The following is a 20,057-nucleotide window of genomic DNA, read 5'->3' on the forward strand; positions in this document are numbered from 1 at the left end:
AAAAGCAATTTGTAACCTCTTTTATGATGAAGAAAACTCTACTTTCTAGAGATACTAAAATATCTACTGGTGAGTGGTTACTGTTTCACATGTCTGAGGGGTCATCTTTAGGCCTCAGCCTCCCTCTGTCCTGGTTTACCAATGTGAGATTACCAATGCATTGCTGGGGTGTGAGACTTTCTGGTTCCTGACCTTGCTCATTTTCACAGTGTTCAACAGATAGACTCATCTGTCGGGCACTGCTAGAGGCTTTGCAGGTGGCAGACTGCACTTACATATGCAGTGGATAGGTCCTGACTTCATGCTGCTTACGGGGAATATATATGTGTACCTATATGGTTATGTATGAAATGGAAATTTTGCAGTTCAGTCCAGCACTATCTACACAGTAACACTAGGGATCATGGAAGCCTTGGAAGGTTTCAAAGGGCAGCATTATAGAGAAAGTAGTGAAGGGGCCTGATAAAGGGGTGAAAAAAAATTCAGTTGCCTTATCATCCAAGTCACCAGAGAGGGCGATTACCATCCATTAATGAGTTCAGGGGGATGAAACCGCTTGGCAGATTAGGAACAGACTCCCCCTGGCCCTTCAACCTAAACTAAGGAGTTTGTACTCAGATCCTTTGGTATTCTCTGGCATTGCAAGTGGAACAACAAATTGAAACCCATGTTTGCCAAGGATAACATATAAGGCACCATGAGAAGTGGATGGGAAATCCTGCTGCAGTTTCAACTGTTGTATGTATGTCGGAGAGAGAATGGTCTCACCAAGGCACAGGAAGAGGACTAGGCCAAGATGGATTTAGAAAAGAGGTTCAGGAGCCTGATCTGGCCATGTTCGCAGTTACACTCAGTAAGCTCCTTTAATTTGCTCAGCAGCCATGAAGTAGCTGTGGCTATCCACATGCAGACAGGAGGGGCAGATGCTAAGAAACTGGCTTAGGAGCACAAAGCCAGTACTTGAAGGAGTTAAATTTAACCCCACATACTCTTACTCCAGGGCCCAGGTTTCCCCAAGTGTTTCTCCCTTGACAAGGAGGAGAGGCAGCTGTGAAATTCACAGCTTACTGGCTTTTGCATTGATCTAGGCAGGGGGAAGCCATCCTCTAAATACTACCACTCTGTTAGGTTCCATTCTCCTATCATTCTGCATGCTTTCCTAGTTCAGCCCAGACATCTCTCATTCATCAGTTACCCATGATTCTGTGTTGTTTAGTTTCCCAGTGTGTCCAGTGTCTGTGTTTACCTATCAGTTGGCCATCTTCTTGGCTGTACCACAACATGTAACATTGTCAATGACTTGACCATGGCCTTCACCCACTACAATGAAATGTGATGCCATTTTGACAACTGTCTTCCCCTCAAATGAAGGTATTGTTTCACTGAAGCCTCCGAAAATTCCTTAACCTCTTAACCCACTCTCTCCCCACAAAGAATAAATAAATAATACAAATTGGTACCATTTGGGGGGCTGAAAAGGGTAGAAGACAAAAGGAGAGCAAATAATGTCAGGGGAAAAGTGAACTTTTTGTAAAAACTGCGTTTAGCCAAGTATGAAGTGGTTATGGTTTTTAAAACCTTGAAATGAAGTTGAAAAACATTTACTAAGACATATTCCTGTGAAAATCATCAGTAGGAAAACAAGTAAGGTGGAAAAATTTGAACAGCCACTGATGAATTGGCCAAAAATCAGTTTGTATGATTGCCTCTTTTAGGTAAATTTGCTAACTATTAACACAAATCCTAACATTGTGAGTGTGAAAACGACTTAATTCATAGTATGTCAGCATGTATGTTTGCCTTTGATCCTGCTGCTACTTTACAGAGCAGTTACGGCTGAATGAGAAATACCGGAGCTTAGGTGAGCCTTGTCCACCTGACCACAACAGTAACAGGATTAAACCCACATACTAATTTCTTTAACCATTTGTTTCTGTAGCTTTACCGCCTTAAATGCTAAAGTTCCATATAGCACTTGGTTATAGTAAAAAAAATATTAATGGTGAGTGAATTTGCTTTTGCTGAACTCCCAGATTCTTAATTTTCTTCCAAAAAGTAGTGACTTGAGATGTGAGTATACGCGGCAAATTCTATATACAGCCCTATAGGGTTGTTTATTGACCATCCAACCCCTGAAGCATCATGGAGAGCGCAGCAGGGCCCTAGCCTGGACCCCGGGGCCGCAGCTTGCCTGCCATTCCCCCGGCAGCCCCGCAAGGCCGGCCTGCCCACCCTGAGTCACCCACTGTTCCCTCCGCTGGAAACACGTGTGTGTGGGTTTCCTTTGTTCCCCAAGCCCGGCGCGCCCCCCAGTTTGCGGGCCGGTGAGTGACTCTGCACTCCTGCGGGGAGAAAGTGCAGCGCCGAGGGCCGACTGCGCAGACGCGGCCTTCGGGCAGCCCTGGCCGGAACCACCCCACCGGCTGCTGGCTGGGCGCTCCCGGCAGGCACCGCGGCGGGAGGCCTGGCCAGCGAGCTGCGGCCCGGGACTGCTGCAGGCCCCGCCCCTGAGCCCCGGCTCCCCAAGTTTCTGCTGACCCAGCGGGGCCCCAGGCCGCGCTCCCAGTTTCCCCGAAACCCTCGCCCTAGCACTTTGCCCGCGCTTTGCCGGGTGTCCCAGGAGCTTAGCGTTCCCCCTTCGTCGCTGCAGGCCCCGTTCGCCCCCCCCAGGAAATGGCCCGCTCCCGTCCGGGCAGGGCTGGTTGAGACTTGCTTCCCCCAAGAAGCAGAATCGCTGACCCCAAACACCCAGCCTGGAAACACCAGACCAGGGCCCCTTGTGGGCGGGGCCGGAGGGGTGGGCGGGGCCTGTGGGGGAGGGCTTCAGGAGGCGGGTACTGCTGTCGGAGGGCGGAGTGGCTAGAGTGGGCGGGGCCCGCGGTGGGCGGGGCCAATGGTTGAGACCCTCGCTGGCTCCTGAGACCTGGAGACTGGCCGACTTTACACTTCAGTTGCACATTGGTGCAGTAGCTGTGTCAGAGCCACGTGCAAGGTTCCTTGATGGGAAAACCAGTTCATAGCATTTTTAAAACTTAGGGAAAGCCTAAGCTGCTGTAGCATTTCATCTCCGGTCTCTACTTTCTTAAAATGCTTTAAATTTTTTACTTAATTATTTTATGCTGGCAGGTGTTTTGCCTGCCAGTAGGTCAGTGCACCACGTGTGCCTGGTGCCCACGGAGGCCAGAAGAAGACCTCATCAGATGCCCTGAAACCAGAGTTACAGATGGTTGTGAGCTGAGAACGGAGCCCTGCTCTGTAAGACCAGCCTGTGGTCCTTAACCACTGAGCCATCTTCTCCCCAGTCTCTCCTTGGTTATTACATGCCAAGAGGTTTGTAGGGGAATGCTTCCCTGGAGATGAAAGGCTACTTTGTCCTGAGGACCCAAGGGTCACTGGCTGCTCTCTTCACTCATCTTTTAGGGTTTTAAGTGGGGTATTGAAGTGCTGTGACCCTTGACTTTTCAGGCAACCTAAACAACACATATGGTAGATTAATCAACATATATATATACTGCACCGAGGAGTAATCAGTAGGGCTTCTGGTTTATAAGTTATTTTCATTGTGATCTGTGGCCTGAATGATTTTTAAAGTCTGCACACTGTTGGTACTATGATAAGAGTATAATTAATAATCATTAACACATGATATATATTTCCTATCACATTAACTTAATTTTGGAAATTTACTTGACACTCTTTGATAGGGTTGTAAAGTTTGTTACGAAAGTTGTTGAGATAGAATCTGAGCAATGAGTGTTTTACAAAGTACATGAGAAATCCTCGTGAAGAATAATTTTATGTATTGTTTTGTTTATGATTATGCCTCATTTACTATGCATGTGCATAGTACTTTTACACAACTCTGTTTAGGGTGCGTATAGTTATTATAGTGTGGATATGGCTAACCTTGGTCACTGCTGCTTACTGCGGACACTCGACAGTTAAAGTTTAAGCTAAATCAAATGCAGTTATTTGGACATTTTGTAAAAAGATGTGAGTTGCACACCAGAGTGTACTGCTGCACTGTTAACTCTCTTTTTAAAAACAATCTAAAGGTATTCATTCATCTATCCATCCATCCATCTATCCATTGAATGGTTGATTGATTGATTGATTGATTGTGTGTGTGTGTGTGTGTGTGTGTGTGTGTGTGTGTGTGTGGTTTTTGAGACTCACTGAATGTGAGCTTGCTGTTTTCTCTGGGCATTTTCCTGTCGACCAGGTGCTGGGAGGATAAGCCCAGCCACCAAGCTGGTTTTGTACATGGTTGCTGGGTTTCTAACTCAGGTCCTCCTGCTTGCTCAGCCATCACTGACCAACTGAGCCACATCTCCAGCCCCTTTTTAGGTTTTGAGTTAGTATAATGGTGGTTAAGCTGCTGGGGGTCAATAAGTTCTGGGTTGACAGGCTTTTAAATCCTTGGCTTTGCGAATATTGAGTTAGTAGAAAGACTTAATTTTCTTTGTATCTCAGGAGGCATATGTGTAATTAGAAAAGAAAGCAGAACAAATTCTTTGAGATAAACTGATGCAATTTGTAGCAGTGTAACATGAATTTAATAAAAACAGCTTCCCCTCTTATCCCACCTGCATTTACTTTTGCATTGACCCCAATGATGAAAACTGCCCAGAAATTCCTGGTGTATCAAACTATTAGTGTTATAGGGAGCATCCCACACTTTAAATACTAACTCGAAGACATATCTGTTTGAGGTATTTTAATCATTTCTATCTCCAAGTGCAATTTCTATGTATATTTGCTTATAGCAAATTCTAATGATGAATTTTGCCCCTTTAATATCACAGTGAGTTTGGAATTCTTATGCTTCCATGGTTTCTTGAATTAAACCTAAAATCTTGGAAGAGATATGAAGCAGATGAATAATTTGACCTACTTTCCATTTAAAGTGTAGTAGCTGCCTCAGATTATTTATACTTTCAATTTTGATCTCTTTCCCCATTTTAAATAGTGGCTTTGTATTAATAATAGTTGGTTCCCTCCCCTTTAAGGGTGGCATTGAGCTCACATTTCATGTGTAATTTCTCTGCCTGTGCGGGCATGTCACTGAACTTGAGAGTGTCTTTTTGCATGCCACTTGACTTGGGCTCTACTGAAGTGCTCCTCTGTGGTTTGGTTTCTCGCCCTCCCTACCAAGCAATCAAGGATATATGTACTTTCACTGTGCCAGGACTTAAGGTAGCTTTCACTGAAAACACTGATGCTTGGTAAAATGTGATACAAATGAACGTTACTGCCAAGCGGCCAGTTTCTTTTTATGTTTGGTTATATATTGTTTATTTCAGAAACCTCACTTCTATCTCAAAGGCCGTAAAGAATCTGGATGAATGAAATCAAGTCTACTTAATTTAAAAGTGCTGACAGAGTTCCTGTAAGCAGGTGCTCTGGTGTAACAGGTCCCTGTTTTTTACTGGAGATGGCTTCCGAATAGAAAGCCACTTTCTGGTACAAGCTTGGTCCTCTTGAGCTTTTCCCTTCCTGCTGTACAATAGGGGCGGCCTGCCAAGCAGATGTGAACCGAGTATTCTCTAAGAGTTTTCTGTTTGAAGATTTGAATTGTGGAACTTGACCAGGAAGAATTATGTTATGTAACGTTTTCATGTCTAAACTTGAGCATACTGCTTAACTCCAGTGTTGGCTATAGTTCTGTGTGTGTGTTTCCTCATGGTTGATTTACTGGTTTCATGTTAAAATTGAAATTTATTCAGTTTTACTAAATTACGAAGAGGTTTAGAGCAGATTGGCTTTCTAGTATGCAAGAAGCTCTGAATTCAGTTTTGGGCACTAGAAAAAAAAAAGACAAATCATTTTGTTAGACAAATGGTTCTTTTTTAATTCCAGACAACAACCTATAGGCATTTCTGTGAGCCAAAACATTTAAAAGCCCCAGTTAATCCTGCAAAGTAAAAGTAGAGCAATTTCCAATTCATAGAGAAATTTCTAGAAATGACTGCCTGAATTTTTGTTTGTTTTTTGAAAGAGGGCCTCCTGTGTAGCCCCTGCTTACCTAGAACTCACTGTGTAGTCCCCAGGCTACCCTCTCTCTCTGGGTTCTAGTGCCCAACCTCCTGAGTGCTGGGGTTGCAGACAGTAGAGAAAGGCACCATACAACCAACAGTGGGGACATTTGGAGGATGTGAGTATACTACGGAGATAACCTTGTATGTGGCTTTGGAAAAGTCACATGGGCCACCTGACCAAAGTGGTATTTCACAGACTTGACTGAGACAGGGTAAGATCCACAATACTCAAATGGTGTGTAGTTTAAAACTTAGGAACTGTCTATTTCTGGAATTTCCCATTTTATGCGTTTTGTTTGGATCACAGTTGAAACGCCAATAATAAAGGGAACTGTTTCAGGTGTGTTCTCCAAGGGAGCTCGGTAGTCACAGAATTATAGGAGTGACCTTGTCATTTAATGTCAGGAGGTATCCCTTGATGTGAAGCAGATGTCCTTAAGAGCACAGTTCCAGATCAAGGCATGTGCTGTTGCAGTGAATACTGCCTTCCTCTCTGAGCTGGTCTTCCTCCACAGCTGCCCAGTTGCTCATTGATTTCACTGTGAGCTGAGCCCCAGGAACCTCGAGACCCTCACTTCTTCGGGGAACAAATGTATGATTGCAACTCTTTAGAAACAAGATCTTTAAGTCCTTTTATTACAGAATATCAATATTGAACAATGTTTGAAGTCTAAAGAGTGTAAAAATAAATAATAAAGCAATTTCATGCAGTTATTACTTAGTTTTGAAGATTTCCTCTTCTTCCTGTGTGAACTTTTTTGTAAATGATGTACAGGTTACCCAGTGGGGAGCAGAGTGGAATAGTGACATGCTCCTGGGCAGTGGCCTTGAAAATTTCTCTCTCTACCTTGACCTCTTCTGATGACCTGCAGTAGGCTGAGTCTCCTTCAGATAACACATGTGCTTTGGTTTTTGTTCAGGGTGCCCTCAGCAAATAAGACTATATTAAACAATCAGTGTAAAAGAAGGAAGTGGATGGTACAGCTAGTCTGGAGCCTGGGGTGGGGCACAGACCTGAAAGAAAAGAAAGCAAGCTCTATGTGCATATCTCCACCCATCCTTCTCCAGAGAATTCTTCCTTAGCGTTGTAGTTATTGGTTTGCCTAATCAAACAGGTCCTTCAGAGAATCTCCACTGAAAGAAGAGCGCTCTTCGGTGCAGAGGGTAAAGCTCCCATAGTTGGGTGCAGATTCACCTCAGCTTCCTTTCCTCTTGCTGGTCTTCCGGTTCCAATCCTGTAACCAAGACCGTGCCACTCAGTTGAAACTTCAAAGGGCCCAGAAGATGTTCTGTGATCTATGGTGGTAGCCACGCCCCCAGTGTGTTTCCAGCTCATCCATTGTGGTGGAACTATTTTAAGGCAAGAGGTTTCTCTCCCTCGTTGTTTCTCTGACATCCACCCAGCTGGCCGGACCTTGGAGAGGACAGCAGCAAAGACAGGCCACTCAGTCACAACACTAGGAGCATGGCTGAGTAGTAACCCCAGACTCATTGGTTAATGTAGAAGTATGTTTGCTTTTAAAACACCTCCGGGTCCTCATGGGGTCAGGCCGTTTGTCTGGCCTTCCTGCTTGACCTTCACATTGGCAGTCTGAGGTCACTGTGGCTTGTGCATATACAGCGTCATCTCTTCCAATGACTCTGTAACAACGTTCAGCTTCTGTGCTAGGTAGGTAAGACTGGGGGAACAGTTAAATATATCCACACTTGCATCTTTTAGTACTTTAGTTAATATACATTCATACTGTATTTTCATATATAATTTGAAATTCATAATACGTATTTATATTTTTTCAAAATAAAAAATGTTTTTATGAAATGTAATTGGAATTTACTTATTGCCTCGTGTTTTAAGATTCTAACCCTAACCCATAACTCAAACCCTGCGTATACAAGGTTGAGTAGACAGACTTTCTGCCTAAAACATTGTTGCAATTGAACCAAATTAGGGCATACACAACAAGATGAATATTTAGAAAAAGATCAAACACCTTTCAGCTTTGGTAGAGTTTATCACTGCCATCTGGTGAGCAGCATGGTCTGGGACCCTTTCCTGCTCATCATCTGTGGCTTGTTTGGCTTCTTCAGAACAGGACTTGTAAATAAGTCTGAAAATAGGAAGTGGACATTAATGTGAAGGATACCGGAAGGGCAGCTAAGCAGATGTGACGTAGTGCGTGAATACTGGTGTCTTCTGTGCGTGCCATCATCCGCTGCAGTGCATCTTACAACCATCCGCAGGGAAAGCATTTCTTCTTTAAAAATGTTTCTAGATTTTTATTTGAAAAATCTAGATTATTTATATACACATGTTGTGCTGAGAAGAAAACAAATGACGTTATGAATACATGCATCTGTTTAGGCCTGTGTTTTTCATGATGCCACAGCTTTATTTCTTGATAAACACCAGTGGTATGGAAATGACTTGTAAATGTGTAGTTTTTCTTTAATGTGCGGAATTATTCGTGTATCTGGGTCTACAAACATACTGTTCACATAACTAGGAAGGTTGCTCTGGGTTTAGAGAACTTTTATGGAGAATGTATGTTGCGCCACTGGCCAGCTGTGGCCTGTGATGTAAGCTGACTTGCCTCCCACTTCCCAGCCAGACTGCAAAGCCCAGGTTCAACTTTGTCCATTATGTATGGCAAGATTATGGTCCCTGTGTAGCTCCAATAAAATATCAACTCTAGTCTGACTTTCCTCATTTCAAATCTAGAAGAAGATCCGCATCAGGGAGAATGGAAACGTCTGTCTTTGAGCAGCACACTTTCTTTATTACCACCAATTTTCAAGACTTAACTCTCTTAAAGGAATCTAAAATCTACTCTTGAGCACGGAGACAAATGCATTAGATGTGTAGATGCCATCAGTAAATGCAGCCAGACTGGGGTTTGCCTTAGTTTACACTAGTGTGTAACTCAGGGGTGTATCACCAGCCAAATGCTGCATATGACTTTAACCCTGTTGTATATGTGTCTACATGGTAAGGAGCCATGGCAACTCAGGTACACACACACACACACACACACACACACACACACGTTTGTGCCCCACTGTTTGTATTATAGACACTGCATTCATTCACCCACATGTGTTTACTCAATAGTTAACTACTGAGTTCTTGCTATCCTTGATACTCTTTCCAGGTAACAGTGGGCAGGCTAGGCAAGGCCCTGGTTCTTGTGGAAAGAGACAGTGCATGGATAAACGGAAGCCCTCAAGTAGTAGGACAAGCAGAGGACTTACTGAGAAGTGATGTAGATGCTCCGTCAGCAGTGTTTGAGGAAGAGGCCCCAGGTGAGAAGTACAGTCTGGGGGGACTGGAAGAAAACCATAATGACTAAGCCTGCAGTGAAGTTCTACACTTGGACTGTTTATGGCGGTTCAGCTAGGTGGTTCCAGGTTCTGCTAGGTTTTGTCTCCCTTCTTCAACTACCACTGATGAGCAAGGCAGCCTTGCTTCTCAGGGGCCGACTAGCCCTTAGCTCAGCTAGCGTGGTGATAGTCTTTCCCTGTCCCGTCAGCCAGTCTGAACTCACCCAAGAAAACGATGGAGGTGTGTATTGCCTCTTGGTTCCCAGACTTAAACACCACACAGCATCACTGCTCCCTCTCTAGTTTGTTGATCCAGGTACATCCTAAGCATGGGTCAGATTGAACGGTCACCTTGTTCACTGACTGCATTTTCTGCACACTCAGCCTTCTGAGTGGTTTCTGCTCTGGGACCCACTTCCGCTTCGGCTTCAGGAATCAACATAAAAGTATCCTTACACACTCAGAGAAGTGATTGGGTAGGAGCGTGACTGCAGTGCCGTCGGGCTCCTGAAATTCAACAGCCAGGTGCCTAAGAGGGTGGCCTAGGGCTCACAGGCAGGGGCATGTCACTTGTAAATAAGGAACTTCTCACATTGCCTATTCGTGACACACATTACTCAGTGTCAGTGTAACCAATGGATTTGGGCAGCATACATGTATTAATTGTTATCATTATTTGTTTTTTGCCTATTTAAAATATATTCTGGGAGTAGTCGTTCTATGTAGCAGTGCACATTGTATGGGCAATTGTTTTTTTTTTTTTTTTTTGCCAGCTAACCAGACAACTGAGTGGTTGTGACAGGCACATTCTTGGATTGCATTTGGGTTATATATGTTAGGAGGAGATAGAGAAGAATTAATAAATGGAAGAGGAATGCCAGCCAAGATTTCTGGGTTTGTATGTTCACTTTTTTAGTGGTTTATAAAATTAAAAAGGCTAGTAAAATAATAATAATGAGCTGATGTGGTAAATACAACTTGCTAAAATTAAAACATTGCAACCCAGTGTGAGCTGTTGGTGTTTACATTTGTTGGGGGTGGCGTAGAGAGGGGTGGGAGAGAGAATAAATTAGCCTGCACTCTGAATTGTATAAAATCCTGAGACATAGTTGAGAGAGCAGTTTATTTATTGCATTTGCAATGAATGTCTCACTTGGTATATTGGTCTTTTGGGCCCAGCCAAGTAAGACATAGCAAATACTATAAATAGAAGTGTATTTTTGTTCTTTGGAACACACTTACAGGTCAAATTTTTCTTTTTTAAAGAGCATCTAAATTCTTTGCTAAGAATTCGCTGTTCTTTTTGAGAAGTACTGTTGTGTCTAAGAATTCCCCCATACCCATTTCCCTTTGGGTTGAATAGCAGCCTAGAATTGGAGACAAAAATGATATCATTTTAATATTTAATTATGCTAAAGATACAGTGTCTCTAATCCTTGGGGAAAATAATGGATTACTCTTCATCATGGTTATTCAGATGGAAAATTAGGCCTGGCTCACTCCTTCCCCTTGTTATTTTGAAATAAATGCAGATGGATCAAATATTTAAATTTAAAAAGTAAAGTCAAACACATATTAAGAGAAAACATGAGTGAAAACATTTTAAATTCAGAGCTGAGGGATGGCTCGGAGGTTGAGAGCACTGGCAGCTCTTCCAGAGGACCCGGGTTCAATTCCCAGCAGCCACATAGTAGTTCACAACCGTCTGTAATCAGACCTGGGATCCTCTTCTGGTGTGTAGGCAGAACACTTGATGCATAATAAATAAATAACTCTTTAAAAAAATTAAACTTGAAGGAGGAGAGATTTTTCTGGTATGGCACGAGTCCTAGAAGGTGTGGAAGAAACTTAAAGTGTTAGCTTTCTTATTTTAACCCTGATTTTGAAATTCACTGTGGTGTATCCATTTTTCCATGTTAGATTTCAGTTATGTAGTACTGTCTAGTGTAAGCATACCATACTTTATATAACTACATCCTAACTTTATATACTTTTCTAAATTGATACAATTTACATCATATATATATATATACATATATATATATATATATGCAGTATGTCATAAATTATTTCTGTAAAGGGATTTCTCTTACAGATAGATTTCCAGGTGGGTACATATACTTGAGGACACTGTACACTGTACAGTGTTAGGTTCTTGAGTTTTATTTTTGTTGCTGTTGTAGGGGATTGTTTGTTTTTTTTACTTACCTACAAGTGTTCAGGACTGCACATACAAGTGCTGGCTGCTGTACTATCTATTTTTACCAACATCAAAGATACTTGCATACATTTATTGAATTATTAATGATATCCAGTGGCTGTTAATGTCATTGTCTTATTTTAACCAATTACTTTTAATTAAACAAGATCTCCTGTAGTAAATAAATAAACCCGCATTATAAGACAATATACAATGAAAAATACATTGCTCTGCCTGAAGGCAATTATCAGTGGCATCTCCCCCCCCCCCGCCCCATTTCTTGGGAATGTTCTTATTGCATTACACAGATAACTCAACTATTGCTTATACACACATGCTTCTTCTGTTCTTGTTTTTTTTGGGGGGGGTGGAATAGAATATTATAGAAAATCCCTAATTTGCACAACTAGGTTTTCTTTATCTCTTTTTAGTGTGATTTTTTTTTTTTTTTTACAATTGATTTATTTATTAATGTGTAAGTGGGGAAAGCACCCATACCAGAGCTTATGTTTGGGTCAGAGGACGTCCCACAGGAACGAGTTCTTTCCCTCTCTCATGTGTGTTCTGGGGATCAAAGTCGGGTCCTTAAGTTTGGCCGCAAGTGTTTAACCCGCCGAGCCATCTGTGGTCTGAGTTGGTATTTTTGTTCTTTCTCTGGGCATTTTACTTGGGAAAGTGGGAAGGACTCTGAACGTGAGAAAAGCACCTTCTGATCAGCTCGCCTTCTTATTCGTGTCCTGGGCAGACGGCCACCTTGAGTTGTGTGATTTGGGTTGAGATGGTTAGTAGGGCAGTTAAGAGGGTCAGGGTCAAGGGCTTGGCTCTGCTACTTCCGACCTTTGAGCTGGGCTTTGAAGTTCTCTATGGATGGAATCTTTGTAGGCACTGAGTCAGCCAGTGTTGACTGTGGGCTCCTTTGAGACCAGTGTGACAGGCCTCAGCTCTGTAGCCAGGGAGCCTCAGTTTTGTTAGCCACCCTTCCATCTGTCCTTCCTCCCTCCCTCTCTCCCTCCCTCCCTTCCTTCCTGTGTGCACGTGTGTTTTGTCTGTGTACCATGTACAAGCCTGGTGCCTTCAGAGGGCGTCTGAGTCCCTTGAAGCTGGAATTGCAGACAGTTGTGGGCCTCCATGTGTGTGCTGGGAATCGAACCCAGATCTTGTGGAAGAGCAGCTTGTGTTAATCCCTGAGCTGTGTCTGAAGCCTTTTTGTTGTCAGAAGCCTCTCTCTGCCTCACTGAAGGTAGGCTCTGTTACTCTGTGGAGAAGGACATTGGCCACTGCACCCTAATTTCACTCTTGGTAAAGCCTTGGCATTCATATTGGTGATTTATCTATTCTTTATTGGAGTTTGGACTCACTGCAAATGGAAGTGGAAGAAGAATGGCAGCATAGGAAATCTTAGCTTGTCCTCTTGGATTCTGAATTTTTAAAACAAATGTATAAGGATGCTTAAATACATTAAATTGGGTGTTTACATGAAGTTCGCCACTTTGACTGTCTTGAGATGCTAAGCACAAGCCTTGCAAGGATTAAATATCCAGAACATCTTTATTGATGAATGTGGAAGGGCGTGTCTTTTGAGGAGTTTTGGTGCAGATTACAGCCAATAGGAAGAGTCAACATTTAGATATCAGTGCACACCTTTCCAATTTGGTCAAGTCTTTCTCCTGAAAACATACTGTGTTTTTCCAGTTACACATACTTGCTTTAGCTTAAAGTTAGGATTGTATCATAGCCAAATTAAATATTATATCAGTGGCTAACAGCTAAATATTAACACCATATATCAGATCAATATAAATGTACCTCAGTTTGTATGTAGATCACTTCTAGCTAATGGTTATCAACTTTTCTCTTCAAATTCACTTTTGACTTTATGAGAGAAGTAGCACACTTCTCTTTGTGAGACTTTATGAGAAGTTGCTGGTTCGCGGTAAGTTTGCTGACCTGAAATGATGGGAAGCTTGAAATACCCCCTTGCTCCCACTAGAGGGGCTCCTTCCAAAGGACACAGATGCTCCTAGACCAGCGTGAAATCCTTCCTGTGACATTGCTGTTTCCTTGAGAGTAAACTGAAGCAATCTCGTTTTTTTCGGTGGGTGCTAACCTTAGAACCTTAAAGAACAGAGAATTTTAGGACAGTAAGCCAGGATGCGTGTTTTAAAATCATAGCCTTTGAAGAAAACAGTTTTGTGAAGTTACTTAAATGAGTTTCAGAGTCTAGTAAGGAGTTTTGAAATACCCTTCAGCCTGCTAGAGAGAAGCAGAGTTGAAGCAGAAGCCAGCCTGTGCTCACAGTCACATGCGGAGCTCTAAATTCCACAGAGAACGCTGCTCTCACCTCCCCTTGTCAAATATAGTAAAGCCTTATCTTTAAATAGATTTCTATTTGCTACTGATTTTTTTTTTTGCTACTTGACTTTTAAAATCTGTTAAAATATGCAGAACTCACTCTGTAGATTCCAATCTCAACTTTAATATGCTCAGCAATAATTGTACGTATGTGAAAACACCCACATCAGGGTTGTGTGTCCTAATCGAGGGATGAGGACGGCGGCTCGTAAGCAGATGTCACAGAATGCCCACAGTAGTTGAGTTTGGAAGTGTTCCCCCAAAGGTTTGTAGCTGAAGTCTTCAGTGTCAATTAGGAGTTGTCATTTTAAAATTATCTGATGTCAGTAGCTTGGTGTTGCAGAAGGCAGGACGCAGGAAATTCCAAGGTGTAAGCTTTTGTGTGGAGGGAAGGGATCCTAAGCTAACATCTATAATAAGGCTTCTTTCTAAATCTGCAGTTAGCTTTGGAAATCGAAGTGTAAACAGAAATGGTGTAAGTGGATCTTCCCATGATTTTCCACTCTAGCTGATCCAACATCTCAGTCTTTAGCCGAAAATCACATTTGATATCAGCAACATATGGTTTTCATCACAGCGTAGCTGCTCATCTTCTTAGTGCGGCATCCTGGCTGCCGGCTCTCTGTCTTGGGGGGAGGGGAGGGGGCTCTGATCTTCATCAGCGCTTCCTCTTGAACTCTTCAGTTTTCCGCTGGCCCTCGGTTGCCAGGATGGTCTTCCTTGGTGTCCCCGTCATTTCTAGCAGCACATGTTGGTAAGGCCTGTGGGCACCTGCTTCAGGACAGGGACAAGTCCATCCCAGCCGCTACCCCGACAGCCTTCACCAGGTGCCCAACACTCAGACTGTCTCCCTCCTTCCTGGTTTCTTTCCTTCACATTGGCTCTTTGTAGTAGCCAAACTTAAGAGCTTAAGACACTAGGCTGAATAGTTATGTTTAAAAACCAGTAATTATCAATACATGTCATGTTTCACACAGCTTTTAAGTTCATGGTAATGAGCTCTGTCGTCTACGGCACAAGACTGACAGACACTCTTGAAGTTTTGCCATCATTTGATAACTCGCTGCCTAGGTTCTGCCTGCCTTTCCCAGAGCACTGCTTCCAAGAACTCTTGCTCTACAGCATTCCAGAGGTTGGCCCCGCCCACTCTGCTGTGAGTAGGACAAGAAGCTACTAGCAACAGAGAAGAGGCACTCAGCACAGTAACTGCTGACCTGAGCGAGCAAGGGTGCCTTCCCCTCGCTGTCCATCCATCGGTAGCAAGACAGCATCGTGTGGTGTGAGCAGGATGGTCCTGTGGAGGACTTGCACCACCACACCCATGGGGCAGGTGGGCCCTCCCAGTGAAGCCCCCTGGCCCGATGAGGAGTCACAGAATCCCTCCTGACCTTCTCCCTAGGCAGGCTTCAATGGACAGCTTCTTCCCCATCTCACCCAGCGTGGGCGTCTAGGGCTGTACTCAGAGGGATTCTTGACAGTGCCTAAATTATTTCTCTCCTTATGATTTCAGGTTGAAGTCTTGGCCTCGGACGATGCAGCCTTTGGACTCAAGGTGTGTGGCCTGGTGTGGTTTATCATGCAGGTCCTGTCGTCCCCGCCCCTCCCATTCCCACCCCCCATTCCCTAGGCTTCAGAGTGAGGCTTTGCTGTTTTAATCAAACACCAATGGGCTAACATAAGCACGTGTTCACATTACTTAGGCTGTGGTTGGGGTTAGACTTTTGGTGTAAGGAACTACAGAGAGCCCAGAGTTTTGTGTAGTAGTGAGTGGCTTCTAAATTTGCTTTTAGGCCTGGAGCAAGGTTTTCTGACACCCTACCTCATTGTCGACCCCCATTTGGGGAAGTGAATGGCTGTAACCACTGCCCCTCAACATGCTGCATTGGGCTGATAGCTCCTGCTTTGCTAACTGATTGATTCCTAGCCCCTACTTCATGCTGATCCCCACGGGTCTTGTCACTACTGAGTTAAAACCTAGCCTTCTCCGGGAGCCCACAGTTGGCAAAGGCCTGTAAACAGATGAGTCATGGTGGGGTGGGTTTCAGTCTGCTCAAGCTGCCTGCTGCGCCCATGCTTAGGGAGGAGAAGGTGTGCAGGAGCAAAGCAGAGGAGGTCTTCCTAGGAGTCAGGCAGGGCCCTGGGCTGAGTTCTAAAGGCCTGGATTATATGGAGACTGGTCGCAGCAAGGAGAAGCGAGAGCTGCTTTGGGCTAGGCCAGCCGTGGAAAGATGTTGTAAGTGAATGAGGAGCCGAATGAGCAGCCACGTAGTAGAGAGGCCCGAGCTCATTTCTGCAGGAGTCTGGGGTATAGAGAATAGGTGCCCTAGGAAAGCAATTTGCTGGGAGCCTGGGAGCATGGGGGCGCACTTTCACCTGACTCTTTCCTGTTCTGTGTCCTCACAATCAAATTACAAGTTGGCCCTGTTCGTCTTTCTGGCATTTCCGCTTGCCATTCAGTGTACTCCCAGGCTCTTAATTATGCTAATAAGTGAAATGGCCATCCCATCAGAGCTATTCTGAGGCTATAAACTTACCAAAATTATACATCACAATTTAAAAGAAATTATAAATTAATACATAAATACTAAAAGTTTATGTGTTAAAAGCTTAATGTGTTTTTATGTTTCATGTCAGAAGTTACTAAATATCATAATTCTGAATAGAGTTAATTCAGTATTTATAGGACTGAACACATGATCATCATCTTCTGAATCTTTGGTTTTGAATTTAATTCCCAGCATGCATGAAGAAAATTCACTACATCCTTAATAAGCCTGTGAACTTATCTCCTGGATCCACTGTATTTATTTATTCAGCAAAAAGATGGAGGATTAGTGGAGCCTTCCTCTCTGGTATCCCACTGGCTGGGGCGTGGCTTGGTGTCCCAGAGTGTGTAAATCCAACCACCCGCTTTTAGAGCCCTGAATTCCAGTTATAGGAACCTTTCCCCAGTAAACTGGTCCAGTCTTCAGAGTGTTTCAGATGCCTTTTTACTTTTGCAGATCTATAGAAATTTAAAAAATGAAATTTTTGAAGGATTTTGGTTTTACAGATTTACTTTCTGGAGCTCAGCAAATATACTTCAGCTTGAAAATTTATTTCTTCGAAAATTGAGATACTTGGCATTAGTCACAACAGACGTGCCTTTCTATTAACATTGCTGAGAAAAGGAATTAAAATGTCAGCCTCACATGCAGCTCCTGCGAGAGTACCGTCTCCTCAGCTCCACACGACGTGTCCATCCCATGTGTCTGCTCTTTCTTTTCCTTTTCATCTTACAGCATTTTTTTTGTTTCTAATTATCCACCTCTTGTATATTTTCCCTTATTTTAGGCCTGACTAATGTCTATGAGCTTCTTATTAGTTCAGATGACTTCTACCAGTGTCCCTGGACGTGGACTCCACAAGATACAAAGAACTTGTCATGTTTGGATGTGGTGAATAATACCCAGGAAGACCATTTCGATCTTAGAAAACAAACCTGTTGTTAGGGCCGACTGGAAATTAATACTTTCCTGCTAATCTAGGGGGACATAGCTATACTGGTGGTTATTACGTGTTATTTTCATACAGGTTCAGGCGTATTGTTTACCAAGGCTTAGCTCCAAAAGAACTCAAACCCTTGTAACTACCTCACAGTGTTAGACACTCCAGGTGTTTTCGTGGAGTTCTAAACTTATAAGTAATTTCAAATTTCTTGAGATTATTTTACTTGTGCAATCAAGATGCATAATTAATTTTAAGTTATGGGTAGTTGTGCAAACAAGAATCACAATGAATCAGAGTGCCTACTAATGAAGCGTGCACCAACATCTGTCTTCATAGGAGAGGGAGACTAACCTAGAGACCGTTGTTTGTAACTTTGGTTTTGATCAAAATTTGAACATGGTAATAACCATTGTATAATTCTACAGAATATCAGTCCCAGGGACAGTCAATATGCTTGGTTACTGTTCTGTATGATCATTGTGTCTTCCATGTCGTAAATGAGCAAAGTAAAGTTGCCAGCAATACTGAATGGATGGGTCAACTGAACATACACACACACACACACACACACACACACACACACACCTTTAGGTGAATAGTTAGAAACTTGAAGAGTTTAATAGCTTGGTCAGGTTCACACTGCTAATCAGTAGCAGAGCTGGGATTTGAACCAGCAAGGTCAAATCCAACGCCTTTTCACTTCTTTTTCTGGGTGCTGTGGGAATCACTGTGATGTGTACACCATTATCCACCCCACTCTTGACTTCCCATCTCCTTTTCATCCCCTCTGCACCCACCCTCCCCTCTCCCTAATGACTTCCTTAACTCTAAACTCCCGAGAGTGACTCAGTCCTGTGGGAGCCATGGCATCCTCCCCTGCTTCCCTGCCTCCTCAGAGGGTGATGCTCCTCTGGCTTCAGCAGTGCTTAGATGAGTCTCTTCTCGCCCATCTTGCTCTGCTTTGCCAGTTCTTCCTCTCCACTTGCCAGGGCTCCAGCCTAGATTCTGCTGCCCTTGTTCTGCCAGCAATGTGCCTCCTTCCCACGCCAGCCATTGTTACGTAAGGCGGGGACTCACTCTGCAGCCTGTTCAGGCTGGCCTTGAACTTGTGATTCTCCTACCTTAGGCTCCCATTTGGCACCACTGGCTTGAGTCATTGTACCTCACTCCAGGGCATATCCTTAAATGTCTCTCCAAATGAATGAGTGTGCATGATGGTAAAAGAGGATATGAACATCTCTCTCTTTGTTCAGCACAAGGCAAGTTCCGAGAGTAAACTCCTGGCACTTACTTAACAAAATAGAATTTCGTTAGCAAAATAGTTTACGAACTCTGATATGTTGTTTGGCCATTATGTTCTTTTGAAGAAGAAACCCTTGGTTGTTATAGTCCTTTTCCATAATTTTTGATATGGACAATTATAAAAATGGTATTTGGTGAGAACAGTTTATATCACAGGGGCTGGCAAGATGGCTCAGTGGGTAAAGACACTTGCCACCGAGCCTGAGGACCCGAGTTCCCTCCCTGAAAACCATGTGGTGGAAGGAGAGAACCAATTCTTTCAAGTTGTCTACTGACCTCCACATGCGAGCCACGGCACACATGCACCCCCCTCGGATGGATGGATGGATGGATGGATGGATGGATGGATGGATGGATGGATGGATGATGGATGGATGGATGGATGAATGGATGGATGGATGATGGATGGATGGATGGATGGATGGATGGATGGATGGATGGATGATGGATGGATGGATGGGTGGATGAGTGGATGGATGGATGGATGAGTGGATGGATGGGTGGTGGGTGGATGGATGGATGGATGGATGGGTGAATGGGTGGATGGGTGGTGGGTGGGTGGATGGATGGATGGATGGATGGATGGGTGAATGGGTGGGTGGATGGATGGGTGGATAAATAAGTAAATAAATGTAATGAAATGCATCCTGGTAGTGAGAATACGCATATTGTGCTGATGGTGAAAAGAACAGGAAATGGGGAACAGTGTGATTGAGGCCATCATGGTACCCCACAAAGTGTTGGAGGCTCTTCACCCAGATCCCTTATGGCTAGGGCTCTCCCTCGACCTGCCCTCTCTGAGGGACAGACTCACAGTCTTCTCTGAAGCCCAGAGTGGCTTTTAGGGTGCACTCTGCCTGATGTGTTCCTGTCCTCATTCAGCAGTTCCTGCACCCAGCCCTCCCTGGACTGACCTTCAGTAGTCTTTATGTTAATCCTGCTCTTGATCCAGGATCCTGTCTTCATCTTCCCGAGGTCACATCAGCCTGTCCTGGGAAGTGAGCACCAGGAGAGGCCTTTGTTGGGGCCATTACTTTCCTTGTAGTTCTAGAATTCCTAGCACACACAGACATGCTTCCTTCGGACCACTTTGCTTTCCATGGTATTTTGGCAATACTTTTTTGTACTTGTTTGGGACACCTAAAATTGATTACTATGAAATAGAAAAGGCTGCGTAAAGAGAGTTATGAAGAATAGGGTTTTCAAGTAAATCCTGAATGCGATTACCCCCACGTATCACTTGTTAAGCACATCTTGGTAAGATAGGTGGTGAAGGGAAAGACGACCTCTAAGTTCAACATGGCCATCTTAGTATCTCCGTCTAACAGACCCCAAGCCCACCATCCCTTCTGTCTCCC

At 43.7% G+C, this 20,057-nt stretch overlaps 1 protein-coding gene across 5 annotated transcripts in view; it reads left to right on the plus strand.

The window, feature by feature from the left end:
- The window catches only part of Arid1b (AT-rich interaction domain 1B), a 377,401-nt gene that overhangs the window by 213,153 nt on the left and 144,191 nt on the right, over window positions 1–20,057 (plus strand). For 4 of the 5 annotated variants that reach the window (XM_076552846.1, XM_076552847.1, XM_076552848.1 and 1 more), the window contains exon 5: window positions 15,419–15,460. The exons of the other annotated variant lie outside the window; for it this stretch is intronic. In XM_076552846.1, the coding sequence (XP_076408961.1) occupies window positions 15,419–15,460 (42 nt within the window). The remainder of the gene's footprint in view (window positions 1–15,418; window positions 15,461–20,057) is intronic. 5 annotated transcript variants of the gene reach the window in all.

This window comes from Peromyscus maniculatus, chromosome 16 (assembly GCF_049852395.1).
Source record: "Peromyscus maniculatus bairdii isolate BWxNUB_F1_BW_parent chromosome 16, HU_Pman_BW_mat_3.1, whole genome shotgun sequence".
NCBI classification, from domain to species: domain Eukaryota; kingdom Metazoa; phylum Chordata; class Mammalia; order Rodentia; family Cricetidae; genus Peromyscus; species Peromyscus maniculatus.